The sequence below is a fragment of the Ambystoma mexicanum genome, chromosome 1p, assembly GCF_040938575.1.
Source record: "Ambystoma mexicanum isolate Mex_15411 chromosome 1p, UKY_AmexF1_1, whole genome shotgun sequence".
Taxonomy (NCBI): domain Eukaryota; kingdom Metazoa; phylum Chordata; class Amphibia; order Caudata; family Ambystomatidae; genus Ambystoma; species Ambystoma mexicanum.
This window is the reverse complement of record NC_090921.1, coordinates 742,549,866-742,574,315: the sequence shown is the minus strand read 5'-3', so window position 1 is coordinate 742,574,315 and position 24,450 is coordinate 742,549,866. Positions and strand designations below refer to the sequence as shown.

Sequence of the window (24,450 nt, the reverse complement as noted above, 5' to 3'; positions counted from 1 at the left end):
CACGATACCTCCTCCACGATTCCCCGTGAAGCCTCACCTTAGGGTTTGGAAGGATGAGCTCTCCATCCTGCTTCTGATGCAGGGGCGCGTTGAAACCCAGTTACTTCACTGGATTGAGGATTGATGGGAGTTCAGGTAAGCTTGACTGTTCAGGTAAGGCGCTGTAAAAGTTCTGTTCAAAAGTTCAAGCTTAATAATAATGTTCGTTGTCTAATTGCAGCAAGCGCTAATGCTTATGTCTTTTTCCCCTTAGGGGCCGGGGTTCGGAGTGCCGGAGATATGGCGCCGACCCGAAGTGAAACAGTTCTGGATGAGCGCTCAGGTAATGTCTTTGCATTCGCTCATTCAATGTCTTTGTCTTTTTTCCCCATAGGGGCCGGGGTCCGGAGATGCCAGGAAGCGGCAGGACCCGAAATGCAGTGGGAATAATCCAACAGGTAAGACTTAAAAGGAAACTGAGCTTTCCTTATTCCTTTTCTCCCTCTCACCTTTGTTCTTGTCTTTTTTCCTCTAGGCGCCGGGGCGTAGCTGAATCCGGAAGATCGCTGCTGAAGATGGAAGCGCCTTGCAAAGGTGAGTAAAATGCAGCGCTGCAGCGATCGAAACAAAATGCCTTTAAAATGATGTCTTCCTTTTCAGGGCCGTTGGAGAAATGACTCCGGGATGCAGATTTAGCAGGTAAGGGCTTTTCTTCTCCTATTCTCTTCCTTTCTCCCCTTGCAGGTGTTCCAGGGTGCTGGCAGGCGTGGCTGAAGTCAGGATGCAGGAGCTGACACGGTGAGCGTCCAGCTGCTAGGTGCAGAACAACGCGAAGCACGTGTGGCTGTTCGGGTGGGGTTTAAATAGCCTTGGAAGAAGTTCCTGGTATGTATCCTTCCACCAATCAGGTATGTATCCTTCCCCGACCACACCCGGGTGGTGAAGTAGTCCTACAGGTAAAGTAGTCCCATTCAGGCCTCAAGAGGGCCTGGATGAAGCAGCAAGGTCTGCATCAGGTAAGTGTGCACCCAAGCACTTAAACACATATCCTCTTCTATGAGCCTGGCGCCTAAGGCGCCAGGACTGGGGTCCGCTATGAGCCTGGCGCCTAAGGCGCCAGGACTGAGTCCAAAGGGCCCCGACTTGGGCCCGCTGAGACTTCCCTGGGGAAAATGATGTCTGCCTCTGGGGTTGCTGGGCCCGGCCTGGCTCCTTGGAGGTAGGCATCATGACATGCAGCTAGTAGTGTGACTTCTTAGAGACATCAGAGATGTGCAGAGAGAAGGAAAGTGTGAAGTCGAAGATGACCCCAAGGTTTTTAGCCTCACAGGTGGGAGCAGGAAGAGGGCCAAGAAAGGCCGGCCAGAGAGTGACAGGAAAGGAGGGAGCAGGTGTGCCGATGAGGAGAATCTCAGTCTTACTGGCATTAAGGCAGAGATCATTGGCAGCACACCACTCCTGGATGGCGGACAGACAGAGATGAGAGAAGGATAAGAGGTGGTAGAAGTAGCCTGAAAATGAGTTGAGTGTCATCCGCAAAGCACTGAAATTTGGGGCAGAGAGCAGCAATGCGGTGGCCTGGAAGTGCCAGGTATTGGTTGAACAGCCAAGGAGAGAGGTTAGACCCCTGGGGAACACCACAGGTAGAGATATAGCTAGAGGAGAGGAAGGACCCAAGTTGGACCTGGGAGGGTCCATCGGAGAGGAAGGAGGTCAGCCAAGCCAGGGCCTGATCGGTGATACCCAGGCAGAATAGAGATCAAGTAAAATGAGGACACAAGGGGTGTTGGAATCGAGGTTGGAGATCAGGTCTTCACGGATGTTCAGGAGAGCAGTTTCCGTGCTTCTGGCAGCTCTGATGCCAGACTGATGGTCATGGAGACAACCAACAGATTCAGAGTGAAGAATAAGCTGGGAGATGTTCAACTTTTCCAGGAGTTTGCCCAGGAAAGGAGTGATGGAGATTAGTGAATTAGGAAGCCGTGGGAAGGGAGATCACACGTTGGCCTCCCAAACATGAAACGAAAAGGAGCCTTATCCTTAAGAAGATTGACCTTAGATAAGGGCGAAGGGGATGAGAGCCACAGTAGTTGGGGACTAGATATGTCAGACGAAGAAAGGGAACTGGGGAGGAGGAAGGAGGTGCATGTGCCCCGAAGGGAAGCTTGCAGGCAGGCAAGGAAGTAAAATGGTCCGATCTAGAGCAACCAAAGGATATAACGCCAGGTCCCATAGCATATGCAGAGCATCCCAAAGGACGATTGTATAGTGAGAAGGGAGAATCACCACCATATCTGAGCAGGTTAAGATTGTTGCCAGTGAGGAGGCGGTCAGGAGCCATTGTCCCTACTATGGATAGGCAGACGCTGGGAGCCTATTGCGGGTTAGGGTTTACGCAGTTTCCCTTATTGGAAAAAGGGGAAGCAAGACCACAGTATATTCCATGGCCGCAGATGGATAAGGACAATTTAAGATTCAAACTTCATAGTTTTTACATCGGGTGCGGGAACATGGATTTATGAATTAGAAAAAATTACAGGAGGAAACACGCTAGCCAATGGAGACATCAAGGGTCTCTTGGCAGCCATCCTTGGGAAAAGAGCTGATGACATATAGAAGAGAGCAGGCTATTCGAGTGTGACAGCACAGAACACAGTGCACAATGGAGCGCTGTTTAATAATTGCAGAGCAGATGTCTGGAGGGCTCTCAGGGTACAGTATCCTGACACGTCAGACATGGGTGCAATCTTGACACGTAAAATGAAAGTGGGAAAAAACAGGGGCTCTATTTTACCACATTTTATGTCAGGGTTGCCCGAGCACGTGCAGAGGCAAATTAAAAATCTAGTGGGAATGGAAGCAAAGCCAAGGGCAGAAATACAATTGACAATAGTGCACAACTGTCAGCTGTTGCAGGAGAAAAACAAGAAGAGGGACGAGGTTAGGAAACTTGAGGAAGCCCAGTTAGCTCAGAAGAAGTTGTCAAAGTCTGCCATAGAAGTGGCAGTATTGACAAGTGGAGAAGGACTCGGAGTACAGCAAGCAGCGGGTACATCACAGGTGAATAATCAGCGCTGGTGGACCAAGGAGGGAATGGGTTTGTACCATGAGGTAGAGGCATGGGATATAGAGGAAGGGATGGATTCCAAAACAATCGAGGTGGGTTTCAGAATGCACAGACTGAGAATCAGAATGCGCAAGGAGGGTTCAACCAAGGGGGAATAGTTAGAAGGGCTCCTTCTGTATATTGGACTTGTGGGATGACAGGGCAAATTGCGCGCGTATGTGGGAGCCAAGGGTATGTACAGAATGGTCAATTCTCAAGAATGGGGACAGCTTATCCTCCAGCATATAGCTCACAAGCTAGGGAAGGATTTGCCCAAGACAGTGTATTGGGCACAGACACCGCAAATGCAACAGGCACAGCAGCCACAGCAATTACAGCAAACACAAACTAATCCACTGCAAGGGCAGTTGCAACACGGCTCTATGCAGATACAGCAGAATGCAAACACGGGACAGTTATTGACACCTAGAATAGGGGTTGTCACTATGGTGGGAGGAGATCCTTTCACGGATACAGGGGTATACATGTATTCACAATAGGACAGCTCACAGGGCGACTTGATGTGTTTAGTACCATCAGTGACACCAGACCCCCAAGAGGAGCCAAGGGTCGATGTGACTATAGGAGGCAAATCCTTTTAATTTTTAGTAGACACTGGGATACTTGTTCTTGTATACGAGAGGGAAAATATCCAATGTCGGAAAATGCCATGAATGCTCTAGGGTTCTCTGGAGCTACGAGTCGAGTTCCTTTTATCGATAACGTACCAGTCTCTATAGGAGAGTGTGACATGTATGTTCCATTATTGTATTCACGGCAGACGCCAGTTAACATTTTGGGAAAAGATTTGATGACAAAACTCAGCACGACGATTTCTTTATCTAGCAAAGGGATAGTGTGTTCCACTCCTGTAATACACTATATGAATGTAGGCAAATTTATATCGGCATTTACAGGGCAAATGGCTCTGCAAGGCCTTCGAATAGGGCCAGAGGATTTTCCTTTCTGGAGTGAGCATTCTGTTAACATGGCTACCTGGCTTTGTGGGGAAGATGATGAGAATACGTGGCGAATTCTTGTTCAGACCACAGATACCTATGGACGAAGAGGGGGGACAGACCATCCCAATAGAATTAGATGCAGCCATAGTACGAGGGGAAATGGCGATGCTCGAAGAAACAGATGATGAGGGTAGACCATGGAGGACAGTGATAGCTATTGAGGAAGGGAATAGATTGACTGACGTTACTGACGATTACATGTTTAGAGATGACACAGCAGATGATGAAGTAGTGTTCTTTATGGGCATCACATGTTGGATTAGAATAGAGAAAAGGGAGATCCCACAGCGCATGGCGATAATGCAGTAGCGCCCAGCATTTTTTGACAAAGACTTGGAGAAAGTGCCAAGCGTCTCATGGACTACAGGTCCTTATGATGTAGGCCTATTGAAGGGGGCAGGGGAAGTTAAAATAAAGCTGAAACCAGGAGCAATTTTACCTCGATCATGACAGTACCCAATGTCTCAAGGGGAGGATGAGGGTATTTTTAAGACTATCTCAGCACTGATGGAACAAGGTAGCCTGGCGCCGTCAGAATCATCATGCAACACTGCAGTGTACCCTGTGAAGAAATCATAGGAAGGGTCATGGAGATTCATACAGGACATGAGACCAATTAAACGGGTTGTAGAAACAGAGTTTCCTTTAGTTCCTAACCCGGCAATGATACTATGCAGTATCCCAGTAGAAGTTCAATATTTCACGGTGATCGATTTTAAAAATGCGTTTTTCTCAATCCTGTTGCACAAAGACTCACAATGCTTGATTTCATTTACGTTTCACCAGAATCATCTGAAGCACACTAGGTTGCCCCAAGGGTACTGTGAGTCCCCATCGATCTTCAATAGAGTCCTACAGATGGACCTAGGCAATATTGATTTGAAGAGTGCTGTGATACAGTACGTAGATCACATTTTAATTTGTAGCACCACAGAAGATGAGTGCAAGCAGGACTCGATTCAGTTGATGACTATCCTAGCAGACAAGGGATACAAAGTAAACAAAGAGAAGCGACAGTATTGTCAAGAAGGGGTGTTATACACAGGCCATTTAATTTCACATGAGGGAAAGAGAGCAACACCCGAAAGAGCTGAGGCGATCCAGAAGACAGCAAAACCACACACAGAGAAGCAGATGCAAATGTTTTTGGGACTATGTTATTGTGCAAGAGCCTGGATGTTTGACTACAGTACGTCCACAAGACCCCTTTTGCAGGTTTTAAAGAAAACAAGAAAGCACAGGCAAACAAGGAGAAATTAGAATGGACTGAGGAAATGGAGGGAGGTTTTGAAGAGCTGAAGAAAGCAATTTGTACAGCTCCTGTTTTAGGGATTCACAATTATGATGAGGAGTATTTCTTATTTCTGCACACAAATGGGACAGTTATGACAGCCGTGCTTACACAGAGGACCACATTAGGGTATAAGCCTCTAGCGGATTATAGTTGGATTCTAGACCCAGTTATGAAGGAACACTTTCCTTGCGAACAATCATTTGCAGCAGCCGCATTCGCAATTGAGAAATCTACAAGCATTGTAATGGGCTGCTCTATGACGTTTTTTGTGGAACATGCTTTGTTTGCCATATTAGAGAAACCCAAAGGAACATTGACATCCCAGAGAGCTTCTGCTTATGAAGTGATAATCTAAAACCCAGTGATTAAAATTGTCAGATGTAAAATAGTAAAGTAGTGAACGCTGCCACCTTTGTAGCTGAGCCAGTGGCAGAAGACAAGCATGTGCATGACTGCGCAAATTATAGTTCTATGATGATATACCGCACGTAAATGAAAATTCGTTGTCAGGAGGGGAAATTCACTTTATTGATGGTTCTTCAAAAATGTATCAAACCCGTGGAGAAAGGCATTCTGGCGCAGCTGTAGTGAGGCACAGAGCAAATGGCGAGTTTCAGTTGTTTGCAAGTGCATGACTACCATCTCACTTTTCAGCGCAAGCGGCAGAATTGGTAGCGCTCATTGTAGCGCTCGGAAATCATGCAGGGCAGAAAATGACAGTGTATAGTGACTCCGCCTATGTGACATCAACTGTACACGCAGGACTAGCACGTTGGAAAAGGAGGGGCTACCTCTGAGCAGACGGCACTCCAGTGCAGCACACATCTTTATTGGACAGGCTTATTAAGGCACTACATCCCCCAGTAGCCATGGCGATAGTTAAATGTCCAGTGCATACTAAGCAAACTGACTTTATTTCTTGTGGGAACAAAGCCGCAGATGCAGAAGCCAAATGGGTTGCATATTCACCAGATATTTCAAGTTTTTATACTCCAGACATTAAGGAGAAAGTAGTCACAGTTATGGTAGTAAAAGAAGGATTTAATAATTTACTAAGAATGCAATTAATGGAGATTCAAGGCAGTGCAGCATAGGAAGATCAGGAATTGTGGAAGCAAAGGGGATGTTCTTTATCCCCCACTGAAGCATTATGGTGACAGGACAGCACTAGAAAGCCGGTGATGCCAGTAGCCTTGTTAAGGGTAGCGCTTGAACAGCTGCACTACCCTGCGCATATTAGTAGGGAAAATCTTACTGCAACAATTGCAGAAGACTGGTTTGTTCGAAACCTATTACAACACGTTGCATTTTATGTAGTAAACTGCATTGTATGTCAAATGTTTACTGCTGGGCATACACTGTGAATGATTAGAGTAATTCCTCGACTGAATGGTCCTTTTCAGCATTTACAAATCGACTATGTTGATATGCTGTATGTAGTGGATACAGGTATCTGATAGTGGGGGTGTGTCTCTTTTCTAGGTGGATCGAAGCAAGTCCATGTACATACCCCAATGCCACTTGCACAGCAAAGTTTTTAGTACGAGAAGTTTTTCCAAGATGGGGAGTGTGTGAAGTGCTGAGATCCGATAATGGGCCACATTTTGTTAATTAAGTATTCAAACAGATAGGATTCTTGTTGAGTATTAAGGCCAAGTTCTCCTCTGCTTATCACCTGCAAGTGAACGGACTATATGAGTGACTCAACGGCCTCCTTAAGGAAAGGCTTGCCAAGCTCAAGTTGGCACTGAAAAAGGGATGGCTATATAACCTGCCCTAATCTTTATATGCCCTAAGGTATCAGCCTTGTTCTGTCCATCACCTCACACCCACAACTAGTGACTGGAAGGCGCATAAGAACTCCTTTACCTCCTACATCGAGGAGTAGAAGTGATGCCCAGAGTACAGCAAAAATGTAAGGAAATGAATTGCGTGATTATTTGATATGTATGACCACTAGTGTATCTCTCACCTGAACAACGTCAAGCTCTACAGCGGCGATGCCGCAGCACCCCCAGCCATCGATCCAGAAGCAAGATAAGAAGAAGAATTTCAGCATGTGCAGACTTGATCGATGACAAAGAAGGACGATAAGGCTACAAACTGATTAATAAATGCAGATTTGCATTTGGACTGTGGCTTGGACACTCCTTATAGATGTTATAGCAGGCGTGCAACTCTTTTGCTTGAGCCAGAGGAATCTTTAGAATGAACTTTAGAAAAATGCTGATATTTCATGATTATGCCTAAACGACAACACTTCGTAAAGAATTGGAAACGTCAACAGTACCCGATTAGTTTCTTACTGGATATTTGTTTGGCAGATTTTATGGTTCTTCCAGAAAGTAATGTGCATCGTATTGTGCTTGCTATTTTTGTGTTTATTCTTTTTTACAAGATCCTAAGAATGGCCCTGTAATCATAAGGCTGCTCACCACAATAGCAAAGGAACTACTGCAGCTACCAAACCTATTACAGTTACCTGACTAAGGTGTTTTCCTTCCTTAAATTGAAACAAAAATGAGAAATGTTCAAGATAACACAATTTCAGAGAAAGAGCAAGCTCAAGAAGTTCAAGAATGGCATAAATGGTGGGGATTATTATGTTGGTTTGCGATATACATATGCACAGTTATGCTTTGTGTCTTTCTGTTTCTCATGATTCACCCTTTTTATACTTTTGATCCAAAAAAGGTAGAAGTCCCTTTGATTCTCCCCACTCCAGCAACTCTTGCAGATTTGCCCATTACCAGTGAGCCAATGTCTTGTGGGTTTTCTCCCAGGCATAGAGCTGCTTTAGAGTTGTTTCCATGGGCTGCAAACATTTTAAAGAGACGCAAGAGAAATACAGAGGAAGGCAATAATGGGGTAAAAGCATATTTAGATAGTACAGCAGATTTGGGAATTAACATGTGGTATCAGCACATGAAAAAGGTGGGAGAGAGAACATCTAAGGGGAGCTGCTATGTCTGTGCACTCATACCTTATGCCATGGGAACCTCTAAGATATTCATAGCTACGGAAGTACCAGTGCAAAGAGCTGTTTGCCTAATGCATCTCGCACTCTGCCAGCCAAGAGGACAGTTCCAAGGCAGGACAGCATCCCTGATATGGGTAACTGGAAACACATCACAAAGAGAAGATAACTACGTGCAAGATTTGAAGAAGAGGGAAGCCAGAAACAAAGAATCTAGTGATCAGATATGAACAGCCTGGAATGAGTGAAGCAGGATCCCAGATGGAAGAAAACAAGATGCTAGATTGTCAAGGCAAGAATAAAGAAGCAATAGGGAGATGCTGGGAAAGAGGTCAGTTGCAAATCAAAGGAGAATTGCTTACTCCAGAAGGATGGGCTAATGGCCTGTTTGTGTATGAAGCAGCAGCATTAACTGGGTATTAAGAACCAGTTATAGATACTGCAGAGAACGAATGCAAGAATCATTGGTCAAAGATTGTGAAATTGTTGACATGGGTCGACGATAAAGGAGGACCATTGCAGGTAATACCTCTAGCAAGTGCATCCTTGTGTTTCAGAAATAATGGCACAAGGAAAGTTGGAGAAAATCACCAGCGTGGCCAAGGTTTTGATCTACCAGGCATGAAAGATGGAACAGTAGTTTTGATGAACCACTATTGGACTTGTGGGTCCAGAGCCTACATGAAGCTGCCCAAAGACGGGGGAGGGATGTGTTCTATAGTGCTTATTCATGTTCCAGCGTTAGTGATTCCTTAAAGTGACATGAACATTGGAGAGTTTCCAAAAGCAGATGCCCATTTGAAGAGGAGAAGATCACTTGAATTCCTCAACCGAACAAGGAGGGAGAATTATTTTTCAGCGAAATCGATAGAAGCCTTTGATGCTAATCCTTATGAGCATAGGCTATTCAGCAAGACTGCTTCGATCTTCACGAGTATCAACCACAGGTGTAGTGTAGAGGAGCAGCTGAATGCCTCTGCAGGAAGTCCCGCCCCCATCTTGCCTATATGTTGGAAGCTGGAAATTGCGACAAGCGAGTCTTCGAGAAAAGGTATCCATTGAGAAAACCCTATGTAATGTATCCTCGCAGAGAAGACAATCTCTTGGAGGAGCTCCCCGAAGGAATATGAAGATGAGAGGAAAAGAGGCTGGTGACATCACAAGAAATGAGCGTGATGCACTGAGAAGAATGGTCAAAGAAGAAGATGCATAGACCGTATAGAATGTGATGACGAAGTAAAGAATCGAGTAAACGTTCATATGCGGAATGAAGATTGCCCGTGTGAAGAGCACTGCAGAAAATACAAGCCGTTTTATAACTGTACAGATGCAGCACCGCAAGTACACTAAGTGATCTTGAAGGCTAGCTATACGTAATGAATAGACTGCAGGCGATGCCGCCATTATATAGAATTCTGGACATTGCTGTCACATATTTAGTAAGCTTAGACTCCTGAAGAGAGAAGGATCGGATGGCTGTCTTGCAGCAAGACAACAGTTGAAGATCGAGGAGAGGCCTGGAATAGCTATCTAGCCTGGTGTCAAAGGATGAAGCGGCCAAAAACCAGTTATATATCCTTGAAGAAACGTGAATGTGAGAAGCTGAATCAGCCCTTGTTAAGGTGCAAAAAAGAACACAATGAGTGTCAAGTTTATTAATTCAAGACAATGAAATGCTGCAAAACAGGCCAAAATACGGTCTCCTGTCATGTGAGTCAAGGATGGAAATAGAAATTTGGCGTACAAACCTGAACTACGATAAGAGTGTGCTTATACTCCCTTTTATTCTCAAGAGCACTGATACTTTACAAGGAGAAGTTCAAAGACAATCTGAATGGCAGAAGGCATGAGCGATGCGAGATGTTGGGCTAATTGGGTGGGGAGACATGATCAAGTCTACCCGCTGGCTCCTGGGGTCCAAGCTTACGTGCTGCTAGTGAGCCGAATGTTCCAGAAGGGTACAAGCGTGCCAACCAATTATAGAAGGCCATATAGCGAAGGGCCTTATAGTTTGATAGCCAATTGTGTGCCGTGTATTTAGCAACTGATGAAGATGACTTGCACTAGGGGTGGGCATACGTTGTCCACCTGACTGTAGAGACTCAATCACAACCCGATTCCTTAAGGAAAATATACTTAGATGTTCCCCTTAAGCCAATCCAAACTCCCTGCAGGTTTTTCTTAGTTTGTCACGTAGTATGACGTCACATATGATACATTTTTAATACTTAAGTGTGTTTATTATGCAAAATGATTGAACGCACGATCGAACGTCTGTTGATGTAACTCCCTCCCCAATTGAAAATAAAACAGTCTGAGGAAACTTTTTGCCAATTTCCTGAGTCAGTCTTATTATTTGGTGTAGGAGTTATTCTGCATCACCATCCTTGTAAGACGTGCTACTGATTTAAAAAGCCCCCTGTAGGCTCAACTTGTTTTAAGTCCCCTGCTCTGTTGGATCGTTCAGATTACCTGTAACAGCAGACAGCCAGGTCCACTTCCCCACTAGCGCCTCTACAGCAGAACAGTAGGATGAGTTTTGACACTGGTAGTTGCAAGGGCCTGCTGTGCCTTTCAAGGCCAGTAGAGGTACCAATCGGTCCTCCACTGGATGCCACTGTGCTCGATCCAGGGCTCAGAGCCAGAGGTCACTTCCCCTTCTGCCATGCCGCTCCGCCATCCAGAATAGTAGCATTGGCACTGGCCTTTGCTGTATTCTCTCGGGAAGATCCTGACAGCCAGTATTCTATCCTGGCTTTTAGAGCTGAGTGCCTGACCAGGTTTGGTCAAATTTTTGCTGGGACGTGGGGCCTGTTCCACTTTGGCTTGCAGTCCATTGACAAGGGTGAGCTTGAAGACTTCCCTAATAAATACCTTGAGCAAGAGGAGGGTCTGACCCTGTGTTTGCCTCTAACCATCAAAATGGCCTTGATATCTCTACCAAGCTTTTATGCAAGCTGCTCCATATGGTTGAACATCTCAGTGTGCAATTTCCAAGGCCATGGAATTCCTGTGTATCCCTGATCATTCAATGGCCAAGAGAAAACATGAACTTACAGATATTTTGGAGAGTGTCTACTAAGGTAACCCGCCTCACTTTAAACTCAACCATTTCTGATCCTGTTATTTTGGTGGTCGAGAAGCCTTCATCTGCAGCCATTAACAAAGACTTAGCCAGAAAACACAACCCTGCAGTCTGTGCCTTCATTAGTCCATCCTGTTCCTGAGAGTTTGGCTGTCAAAACGTCCACCCCATGGGCCATGTTGGTGGCATGTTCCACCTTACCCGCTGACAGAGATATAAAAAAGTGTAATGCTCAGGGAGGAAGATATTTGCTTCTAGCAGTTTTGCATTGCACATGGTGAATGTCTCCTGTACGTTTTCATAATATACCAGCAACCCGTAGGACGCGGTTACAGCGGATGCTTCCAACCTGCCCCCTGAGGTGCAGGTGCTTTCACTGACTTTGTTACTGATGGCAAAGATGCTGCCAAGCAAATTGTGTAGGTCAGCACAGATACAGTGGATAGTGTATAGCACAATCCATTTGCCGAGAGCCTCAAACAGAAGGCATTCCTTGATGCATACTTCAGGGTTCACACCTGAGGTCCAAGCTAAACATTTGAAAATGCTCTTTGAAGGAACCAATAAGTCTTTGGTGATGTTTAAGACTTCCAAGACCAAACCAAAGTTACTAGGTGTAGCGAGACAATAGGCCCCTGAGACCTTTACCAGGGGACAATCCTTTCACTCCTTTGCCAACAAAAGCAGAAGTCAGCTTCTCCCCGTCCCTGCCCGCATGACAGGCAGCACCAGATGCATTACATTCAGGCTGGTATGGAAAGAGGGTCATTTAGAGCAAGATTTCTGCCTCTTCTACACCCCAGTCTCAAAACCTGCTTAATTTGGCCTTCTGCAGTCCTTCATGGTGAGGGTGAAGCCGTCCCTGTTTCTGCTCTAGTAGATAAAGACCACCTTCAAAGCCTGCAGTACATTTTCCAGAGATACAGAGTCCCCTTTCTCCACTGACCTCAAGACAAACCCCACTCCCATGACTTGCCCTCCATAGACACCCTCATGTTGGAGGGAATTTCCCAGCTCCATTATACTGTACACACCCAAGACGCTTATTTGAGAAAAAATATTTTCCACAATTTAAACCTAGATGTTTTATGTGTAAAAATGTGTTTGTCACCCTATTGTTATCTGTTGGCAACATGTATTAAAAGATGAAGTTGAGAAGAAAGGAGATTCAGCTTTAAATGGCTTAGAGTGTTTTGCGGCAAGCCTTCTTCAGGAATGAGATATTTAAATGTCTGCCATCTATTGTATGCATTAGTCAGTGAATATTAATTGCACAAATGGATCACAATTTGTATCCTGGATTACAACATAAAATGTATTCCTTTTTAAATGAATGAGGTAATTGCAAACAGAATATGATCACCTACCATATGTATTCTGGTTGTACACTGAAATCGAATTTAAACACTTTGAAGCGTGTATTTACCTGTTAGGGGATGTAATAACCAAACTTCTTGGAAGACAGAGGAAACAATTTTAAAAATGGGCTGTTTCTAAAACATAAAGAAGCACAAGGGTAACATGTAATATGAGTGGATGGCACAGTCCAGTGTTCGCGGCACCACCTCAGGTGCTGGGGATGGCAACATTGGCAGCTGCCATGGCATCTGGGGACGACTGAAGAAGGGAAAAAACCACAAGCCACAGCAGCCTGAACAATTCTGACATCATCCCGTGACCTGACGAACGGCCAATCTGGCTCCTGCAAGGTCTCTGCGCTGTTAACATGGAAGTACAACGTTTGCATTCTGGGAAATGCGCGCTCAACTGCAAGTAACATTTAGTGAGCTGCGTTTGTCTCAGTTTCTTGCTTTCCCCAATTTTTGCAACTTTGGCTCTTGTTATCTGGATTTGCACTTGGATTACCTCCTCTACGGAACCCTCTAACTGGGCTGATCCTCGCAGTTCACTTTCTGCTTTTTGCATGCTTTTACATTTATTGTAGACATAGATGCATGACACTTCTCGGCGTATTCCCCCCAGATGGATAAGCAGACTGAGAGGGCCAAACCTGATTATAGAACCATCCCTGTGTTGTCTTTGTCTGCACAACACCAAGAGTAGGAGTGGTTGAGTTTGCTTGCACCAATTTGGACCACTCCTCAGTGGGGGTTTCTCCATTTTATGCTGTGTACTGACTACACCCCTGTGCACTACCCACCCTGTTACCTCCACCCACTGATACTCCTGCAGTGGACTCTTGAATACTGCATATCCACAACACTGAAGGATGGGTAACCTTCACAGCAGAAGGCTAAGCGTCTTGGCAATACCCATCGTAGGCCAGCCCCTGTATACATGGTTGTCTACTATACATCAAAAACCAAAAAAGAGGAAACCCGGGAAGCACTAGTATCAAACTATACGTGCAGGCCTATACCCTCCGTGGAATCATATTGTCTTCACAGAACATAAGCATTAGGGTTAGGAAAAAGACATCTATAGTATGAACGAGACTTCAAGTGTAAATGTGTACAGAAAACCATACAAATAGCTAAGTACCATCTGATGAAAAAATACAAAAATGAAAATGCTTTATTCAATAAATATTAAAAAACAATGAATGACTGTAATACATACAACATACATGAATAAATAATCACAGAGACTCACAAACTCAGTAATGTGTGAAAAGGACAAATAAAGTTCAAGCAATAAAAATGTACAAAACGTGCAAAAAGTGACTTGCATGTGCCTTTGTGCCTTTGCAAATAGCAGAGGCCGTTGCTCAACATGCTTCTGTTCTTGATTCCAAAAATGGTGAACATTCCTCAGGAGCTGTTTATTTCAGTCCCTTGTTGTACAAGGGCTCTGTAATGAGATGCCCTTAGTGCTCTCTGGACAGTTTGCAGAGATAGTGTCACGCACAAAAACTTGATGTTTTCCACACTATAGAATACTAAGAAAGACAATTACATAGCCAGTAGTGCTATTGGTCTATACAATGGGGCGGGAATTATCCATATACTCCCCTAGTCCATTCCAGAGGGTGATAAAGATCAAACCAATTACCTTGGGTGGACTGTGGTGTAGTTCTCATAAGTAGATTACAGGAAATAACATCCGAAAAATTCTCACAATTCGTAATTATCTGTTGGTAGCTCTAAACACAACAGTGTTTAGAGCTACCAACTTCCCTTTATAGTGCAACCTCAGACACCCCTATCAGTTCAAGAAATAAATAAATATACATGTTGCCAGGTGTAAAAGATACTCACCAGGTATCGCCAGCCTCTCTAAGGTAGGACAAGAGAAACAAGGACAGGTTGGGATACAGTCTTAGCTTACCCACAAATATTTGTTCTGTTCCTTCCTTTTCAGCCTGAGAGAATGCAGTATAGCATACCTTCCTCTGCCTTTCCCCCAGGCTCCTCCCCTCAAACGGGTATTTTACTGTTTGTAGATGTGCAATCCGGGGGAAAGACTACAACCCTCAAGGGCCTTATCATTCTTGTCATTGAGCATCCATGACAATCGAGAACAAGGTGGAAGACAAAACCAGCATGTGGTTGAACATAATTGGAACACATGTGCTACTAATTTTATTTGTTGTGCAAGCACAATTAAACAACCCATTTTGAAAATGTGACGCACAACCAACCAATGGTGTACATAATTTACTGGCAGATTGATCATAAACGTAAGTTTACAATATTGAATAATTATTTAAATTTGGGAACAAGGAAGATAACCGATGAGGGAAGTTATATGGGGGGGTGTAGCTTTTTGCCTCACAGCAAACCATCTGAATTAGGTTCACAGAGCACCTTTATCTTCAAATCAGTTGCTACTGTTTCATTGTACCACCCTGTACATTTCTATTTAAACATGTTCCTATAAAATTACTAAATCAACATACTAGCTTTTATGCAGTGTTTTTAAAAGGGATTTTTGCTAACTTGCTTTTTCTTTTTGTTCCTTCCTTGAACAGAAGGGCGACTGGGCCACAGAGAAGGTGATCACAATTCCCCCAAAGAAGGTTGAAGACTGGGCCCTGCCTGAAATGCCAAGTGGGTTCTTTGTCTCCTTTTTAAAGTTGGTCCACCCAGATCTTTAAACACATGTTTCTTTAAAACCTTATTTAAGGAGGTACCAGAGGAATGCATTCTGAGAAGATGGAAACTCTTCTCCCTACATCCATCTCCCTAAATCATTTCTATGTTTCCAAAATTGATGAGTGTGCCAAGACATTGGCATGGCACTGCACATGGAATGCAACATCTTGAGGTGCTGGTCATCTTTAATTACAAAGGAGTATGGAGAGGGATTGAGTGGAACATTATGCTCTGTCCCCAGCCACAATAGCAACTGAATCCAAATGATTGAATCATGATCACAAAAGCCCCTTTTTCTTAAACCATATTCAGAGTATTCAGGACAGTGGGAAAAGATGGTGGGAAGAGGTGTGGGTGATGGATGGGGAGAAATCCTATGAAGTTTATATTCCCAATATTTAGGGGCAGCTCCATAAAGTAGGAATGAAAATGAATTTACCATGGGCATTAAGAGGAAGCTGGTGTAGTGCTTTTCATAGTTCATTGATATGATCCTCTTTACAAGTTCCATAAACCAGCCTATCAGCTTAATTTCTGGTCATCAGCACAAAGGCTGATACAATAATTGAAAGCATGTGTTCAAGGCCCGTTACTTATTATTACCAGCACAAGTTAATTTTTACAATGTTGATGGCGGAGAGGGGGACCCAGCGCCATTTTGATCAATTTTTCCCTCTGTTCGTCACCATTATATTCAGCAAGGCACTAAAGTTATGTCTGTACGTGTCTTACAGTATTCAACACGTGTCATTTGAGCTAGGGCCTTCCGGTTAGGACGCTGCAACATTCTGAAGGTTAGTAGTAGTTAGCGCACATTATTAAAGAGAATGTTGGTTAAAAGGGAATTACCAATCTAATATAGAATATTTATTATATCTTTTTACAGAAAATGTGATTGCTACAAACCCAATACACAAACCTGAAGAAGGGCTAGATACGCCCAAAACGCGTAGTTAAGGATAGGACACAACATCTGCTCTCAGTCACATAGGAGTTGTGACAGTTACCTATCATGTTATTGGGACATTTTTTTGATTACAGATAAAAAAATTGAAAGATTTCTGTGTCATGAAAGAAATATGTTTATGTTATAACAAATGCATTGAATTTGATGGTTTGGAAGCAATGATGTTACCACATACATTGTCATAAAAAGTAATTGATTATTTGATTAGTTGTTTATTTGTTTATGTGTACAAAAATGATTTGTTTTCATTAATACAGAAACAAAATATATTGAAGTACAACAGAAAACGGGGTGTGGCTACAAGGCCATGTAAGCAGACGTGCTTGTCGTGGGGGTCCTAGTGATCCTGCAATCATCCGTGGAAAAAGTGCAGTTGCACTGGCCTGGCGAGCATGGAAATATAAGCATCAACCTATGAATATATAGTGAGCACCCGTTGTTAGTCTGGAGCCCGCATGACTTTTGGAATGGCTGATAGAGGTGCATGAAGTCCGGAGGAGATGAAGACCCGAAAATAAAAAATGGCGACCTTCCGAGACAAAGAAGACGGGATGAGCAGATGGATGGAGGCGCTTACTGGGTGATTGACACTGGGGCAAGCGAAGCATAAGGAACGTGCACCCTGAGGCGTGCCACCGGCGTGTAAAAGTGCTCCGGGTAGCCCTGAAACTGGCGAAAAACCTCTGCAGAGAGTGCGAGACGGAGGGGCTGCTGGCACTAGGAGTTGTGCGGAACGAAGCGGACCCTGCGGCCCGAACGGGATAAGTGCTCCGAAGCATCTGGTGGGCAAGGGGGAGAGACGGGCCCCGACCCTGAGCGGACCGCTGTGGGCCGGTACTGCGGCGCCGGGACTGAGACGCCTGCCGGCGGGCTCTCTCCAGCCTGCGTGCTGAGGCTCGAATTGAACAGGGTACCGTGACGGGCATCGGCCCGGCTGGATGGTGCACAGCCTGCGGGCTGAGCACAAGTGAGCAGCTGAACAACGGGGCAGTCATAGTGCTCTACATAGTGAGTGATAAGGCGAAGGGATCCGGCTAGAGGGAGTTGCAGAGGCAAATGTGGGCATGACATTGAATGTGCACTGAATGGGATAAACGCATGCATGCATACTATAACTTGAATTAGCAGTATTGAGAAAGCCAGTATTGGATCCGTGAATTGACTACAACAACCTGCACCGTATCATAATACCCCCTGGCACAACTACAACACATTTAATGGCGCAAATCATAAGGCCAGATGCATGACCATCGCTAGCATCCTGGCACTGGCCCAACAGCAAGAAAGAAGGGAGGGAGCGGACCGGCTGGCCATCGGGGACACAATGTTTCCAATGGCCGCGTAGCCCTAGGAAATGACAAGAGGCAAAGAGGCCCAAGATCAAGAGGCCACGCGCTAGCCGGCCAGCAAGCCCAGTGTAGGGTGTACTCAGGATGTGAATGGAGGCTGCAAGGCCCATGTGTGTGGCCTTACAACCGACACTGGGGCCTTCAATTGTAGCAGTTACCCGCAGGTGATCCAGACACGAATCTTAGGGCATCCCCGTGGACGCATAAAGGTATTGAAGAAAGGACTCATATGATTACGTGGGAGAGCACAACCCATTGCGGCGAATAAGAGCTGGGGTTGGTACACCTCTGAGGCAGCCTCCCTGAACGCAATAGACTGTAGCGGGTTGCCCCCGTTGGAACTGCAGACTACAAGTGGGGAGGCAGACCCACGACCCATAACTATAGCGCTATGTCCATAAACCTCCTAGACTCAAGGGGAAGCAGCCTACGTTGGATGAATACGCCAGGACGCTGCCCGGCCCGAAAGGTGCCAGGAGCAAGGACAGGCTTCCTGCGGGTAGCATGGCCGTCACGGGCACGAACCAAGAGGTCCTAGCTGCAATTGCAGACCTGAAGTTGGCCTGGGAAGCCAAGCTTGAACTGGCTGTGACTGAAATGAAAACAGCGCTGGACCGCAAGGTTGGAGAGGTGCAGGAAGAGGTGAACCTTCTCCGGCAGGATGTCAGGTCATTGGCGGAGCGCACTGAGAACCTCGAGAAAGAGGTGAGCCCTAACACAGCAGACTGTGCTTCACACAAGTCGGAACTACATGCCCTGGTGCAGCGGGTGGGCAATTTGGAGAATAGGATGGAGGAAGCGGAAGGACGCGCCCGGTGAAATAACATCCGCATTGTGGGCTTTCCGGAGGGAGCAGAGGGCCACAACCCCACAGAGTTTATTGAATCCATGTTGTTGCAGGAGATACCTGGAGGGGCCCTGTCTCAGGGGTTTGCGGTGCAAAGGGCGCATAGGGCTCTGACGAGGAAACCGCCGCCGGGTAACCCACCTAGGCCAGTGATTGCCAAGATCCTTAATTACCGGGATCGAGAAAGGATACTGGAGCACTTACGCAAAGGTGGAACAATTCAGAGGGGGGCGGCAAACATAACGGCCTACCCAGACTATACCCTGATGGTGCAACGGAGTCGAATGAACTTTGGGGCGGTCAAGAGGAGATTGAAAGAAGCGGGCCATAAGTATAGGTTGCTTTACCCGGCGAAAATGAAAGTCTTCCACAAAAACAGAACCTTATTTTTTGAAACTCCGGAGGATGCCATGGGATGGCTTGATACGCAAGGTTGCCCACAGAAGCCGGACATTCAGACGAAAGGAGGAGATGGAGGAGATAAGTAATGCGCAAGGGGGGCACCTGAAGGGGGTGCGGCTTGAGACTATGGGACTTGACTATAGTCAGTGATGCGGCCCGTTGGCCGGTAAAACCAGTTTGGAATAGAAAATGAAACACGAGCACTGTGATTGTTGCTTCATTAAGGAGCCTTGCAGAGCTAGTCTGTACACCCCCATCTAGAGATTAGTTAGGTCGCCAATAGTGTGGCGACACCCTGCTGGGGTCTTGGCCTGGGGTTCCAGGGTAGGTACAAACGCGGGGGAGCCTGAGATCCAGGGATGGAGCTGGGCATTTCTTGGGGTAGGGTGGGGAAGGGGAGGGAAGGGGTTGTGTGCAGTGGTTTGTTGTAGTTGAGGAAAGGGAAGCGGGGTGGAGAAGGGAAGGGAAGTTTGCAGTGTTTGTAGTTTTAGGAAGTTTGAATTGGGGAAGAGCCTAGGTAGACTGAGACGGAAGTGGGATCTGGACTGCACTGGTGGGAGGGGAAAGGGAACTCTCATAGACCATGGGGGATCTCAAGATAATTACGTGGAATGTCAGGGGACTTAACAGTTATCTGAAAAGGAACAAGGTGATGTTGTACCTGCGCAGACAAAAGTTAGATATTGCACTGTTGCAGGAGACTCACTTGACACAGGAAAAAATGGAAACGATTACAAAGAAATGGAAAGGGGTTGTGGGAGGCTCAACATACTCTGCTTACGATAGAGGGGTACTCATCTGGGTGGCACCGCACGTCCCGTTTCAACTGTTGCAGGAGGTGGCCGAAATGGATGGGAGGATGGAAATATTGTGGGGACTATTGGAGAATAAAGAGATCAGTATTATAAATACATATGCCCCCAATCAGAATACGGCAGCGTATTTCGAGACTTTATGCAACAACCTTAGCTTGTGCATGGGTAGTGCGGTGATTTGGGGAGGGGATTTTAATTGTGTACTAAACCCCAGGGTAGATAGGTCGGATGGCAAGTTTGAGAGACCCACTCCAGCGGCAAAAGCACTGCAGACACTGCTAGACGACTTTGGTCTGGCAGACGTATGGAGAATGAAACACCCCCAAGAAAGGCAATATTCACACTACTCCGCCCCGCAGAGCTACATACAAGGCTGGACTATGTCTTTGCCACGGCAGAAGTATGAATGGAGATTACTCAGGCAGAATATAAAGTGAGGGTCCTCTCGGACCACTCGCCCCTGGTTCTCAGGTGGCAATATAGCTCTCCGAGAGCAAGGATTCCGACATGGCGCCTCCAGGCGGAGGCGCTTAAGGATCCGGTGTTCAGGGAGGATATACGGGAGGAGATTATAAATTACTTTGAGGAGAATACGGGTAGCGTTGACTCGGCAAGCACATTATGGGAAGCCTTCAAGCTAGTGATGAGAGGGGTGGCCATAGCTAAATCAAAAGGCCTGCAAGGGGGGATTGTGGCTGAACTACAAGAACCAGAAAGGGAACTAGAAAGGGAATTAAATAAAGGGGGCAGAGAGACGGAGCTGATACTCAAACTGCAACAGAAATGTGCGGAACAATGGGACAGGCTGTGCAACCTTAACTATAAAAAATATATAGAGAGACAGCATGCGGGAGGTGATAAAACAGGAAGGCTTTTGGCATGGTTATATAAGAGTGAAACTCCCAGACCCACGATCAGAACGATAACTAGAGACCATGGTACTGTAGCGGACACCCAGGAGGGAGTTAATCAGGAGTTTGCGTATTATTATAAATTGTTATATGGGGATGAGGAGGGAAGTAGTCATGAGGAGATAATGGAAACATTAGAAGACTTAGGACTGCCTAGAATAAGTGTTGAGGATAGAGAAGAGCTGGATGCACCGATCACTTTAGAAGAGTTAGAAGAGGTGGTGAAGCAGCTGCCTACGAGTAAGACCCCGGGGGTCGACAGATTCCCTAGCAAGTTTTACAAAGTTTATAGGGCAGAAGTGCTCCCCCCCAATGTTGGAAATGCTGAACAAGGCGTTTGAGGTAGGACAGTTGCCGGAGTCACTAAGGGAAGCAATCATAACACTGCTTCCCAAACCTAACAAGCCGGGGCATAGCTGTGGCTCTTATTGACCGCTGTCGATGTTGAACCAAGACAGCAAGATATTGACGGCGGTCTTGGCAAACAGACTGCGGAGAGTTATTGATAAACTTATACACCCCGATCAGACGGGCTATGTCCCGAACAGAAATATAACACATAACCACAGACGACTCCACCGGATTGTCGAATGGGGAACTAAGCATGAAGGTGAAATGGCGATCGTGTCACTAGACGCGGTTAAGGCCTTTGATTCGGTGAAGTGGCCATGGCTGCTAGCAGCCCTGGTGGGTTACAGAATGGGAACAGGATATGTAAGATGGGTGAAAATGCTATACCGTGAACCGCTAGCTAGGGTTAGAACAGGAGCAGTGACATCTGAAAGATGGCAACTCAGCAGAGGCACCAGACAGGGATACCCGTGGTCCCCAATGCTCTATATATTAGCCCTAGAGCTCCTAGCAATATACCTGAGACAGCAATACGACACTATAGGTATTGAGGTGGGAGGGGAACGACACTTGATCTCCTTATATGCGGATGACTTGTTACTGTACTTGAAGTACCCGGAAGAAAATCTTCAATATATCCTGGAGGTGATGGAGAGATATGCAGGGCTGTCTGGGATAGCGGTGAAATCTCAAAAATCTAGTATGTTCCCGCTAGGCAGTTACAAGAGAACTCCTGGGGGGCGACTGCCGGTGTTACAAATACCATGGGCGGTGAGTAAAGAACATGAGGAAGAACATAGACACAATAATGAGGTGGCCATTGTGAAAATCGAGAAGAGTATGAAATTTTGGGTGAAGCTGCCCCTAGCGATGATGGGACGAGGGGCAATGCTGAAAATGGTGGCCCTACCCAGGCTCCTGCATTATTTTGGGAACATTCCATACCTGATACCCAAGAAGTTTTTCACTAAACTGAACAGCTTGTGTAGGGACTTCCTATGGCATGGTACCCGGAACAGGGTGGCGCTGTGGAAGCTGCAGAACTTTTACGAAAAAGGGGGGATAAAACTGCCTAATTATGAGGTTTATTATGTAGCGAGCCAGCTGCAATACGTTGCCAAATGGCTCTCAGACGAAGTGACCCCCGAATCTAGGCCGTTTGTTCATGATTGTGCACCATTTTACTTAAGAGAAATGATCTGGCTGCCCAAGGCAGAAATGGGAGAGCGCCCTGAGATGATGAGGCTTTGGTGGAAAATGTGGTGCCAGGCGTGCCGGATGATGGGGAACCCACTCCCATGCTCCCCGCAGATACCGTTAGCTACACTGGCAGGGAGAGATAAGTAATTGAGAATGATAATAAGGACCCACTGGGAATCGGCAGGGGTGGTAACGATGGGAGATATCTGGCGAGAGGGGACTATTATGGATTTTGAAGTACTAGGGGAGGAGACAGGATTACATACGGGCCAGTATATTACATATCACAGAATGGTACAGAAAATTAGGAAAACATGGCCTGAAACAGTGTTGGAAGAAGAACCAGACGCTATTATGGATGTAATATATGACATAACGGAAGGGGGACATGACATTTCTAGACTGTACGAAATGATGATGTCAAAGGTCGGGAAAGAATTAACGCAATTGAGACTAGACTGGGAGGCGGAAGTGGGGGCCTCGATAGAGGATGGGATGTGGGAACAGGCCCTGGGATACCACAAGAAGGTTTCTAGGAACGCCAGACTGAAACAGATACAACTGTATATTACGCATAGGGCATATATGATACCTCAAAAAATATCTAGGTTCGATAACGCCGGACGACAGGCATGCCCCAAATGTGATGAGGAAAATGCTGACATGGTACGCATGTTTTGGTCATGCCCAGTGATTGAGCGTTTCTGGGGTGAAGTAGCACAGAGACTGGCGGAAAAAGGGATCACTATTGTCATAGATACGGCCTGGGCCTGCTTGCTAGGGGGGTTCCCTAGAGCACAGAAACTTAAACATGTCAGTAAACTGAAGGACCTAGCATATGTGCTTGCAAAAAGGAGGATTGCCATGGGGTGGAAGACATGCCACAGGCCACGGGTGAAGGTGTGGAGGAAGGAGTTGCAGAAATGGCCGGAGGCAGAAACCATGGTATGGCAAGAGGCGAGCAATGTAGGGGGAGAGGAGGAGGTGGGATCCCTGATGGCATGGAAATCATTAATAGTGGAATTGTTTGGAACAGCACAAGATCTGTCGGAATCCATGGAAAGTGAGACCCCACCACGTGAGGCAGACACAGAGTGCTTGGAATAAATAGGCTCGTAATGGTGGGTGGGATATGGGGAGCAGTGACAGGAATTAAACGATGAACAATTGAACTGTTGATATATGTACTGCGTGTTTGGTTTGTATTGTTGTTGGTTTGAATAAATTAATAAAAACTATTTCAAAAAGAAAAGTACAACAGAAACTTATTTGTTCTTTATTTGGTAACCCACTTTAATTATAAAATTGGTAGAAACTAAAGCAATAGTTTAGCAAAAAAGTAGATACTTTTCTGCATATTGCTGTTCCCCAATTTGTTCCTCATTGATTCCATACAGAGAACCTCTCAGTTGTATCATTAGTTTTGTAAAGGTAGCCCTTTACCAACTGGGAGCACCTTAAAACATTCTAATAAGTGGTTTACAAAAACATCCAGACATTAAGGATTTGATTAAAATAGGAGTGCACCTCCACAAACAGCTTTTCCATTGTCCCATAGATAAATGGCCACACTAAGTGGAAACAATGCTGCCCTGTTGGCATAGCATCCACTGGGTCGACCACTTTAGAACACAAAAGAAAAGATTGTTTTCCTTCCTTCCCAAGGATTTGACTGCACGTAACATTTCAATCCAATATGTCTGTCTTTGTAAACAAAATCACTTTTCATATCGCCACCTCTCCCATTCCCATTGGGGGTCGACTACTTTACAAATCTTGAATTTAATTTGTGATGTGTGAGGAGTCAGAAATGAAAGCTGGACACAAAGTTGTCATTTATTTGGTTAAAGACATTTATTAAATAAAAATGGGTCTGGAAAATGCCCCTCTCTGGCCCAATTCTAAAGAGGAACTTCCCTACCTAGAAACCAAAAACTAAGGATCTATCTGTGTCAGGATGTAACTGAAAAGCCGTCCTTGTGTCGAAAAACATCCTATCTTGACCCTCGCACTATAAACGAACAACAAAGGGGTGCAAGGAAATGTCTTTAACTTGATGTTCGCAAAAGTGTCAAAACCAAAAGTATAAG

General features: G+C 45.6%; 1 protein-coding gene across 2 annotated transcripts in view; it reads left to right on the top strand.

The window, feature by feature from the left end:
• LOC138580052 (methanethiol oxidase-like) overlaps positions 1-24,450 on the top strand; it is a 489,426-nt gene that overhangs the window by 329,844 nt on the left and 135,132 nt on the right. For both annotated transcript variants that reach the window (XM_069650290.1, XM_069650292.1), the window contains exon 8: positions 15,395-15,473. In XM_069650290.1, coding sequence (XP_069506391.1) covers positions 15,395-15,473 — 79 coding nt within the window. The remainder of the gene's footprint in view (positions 1-15,394; positions 15,474-24,450) is intronic.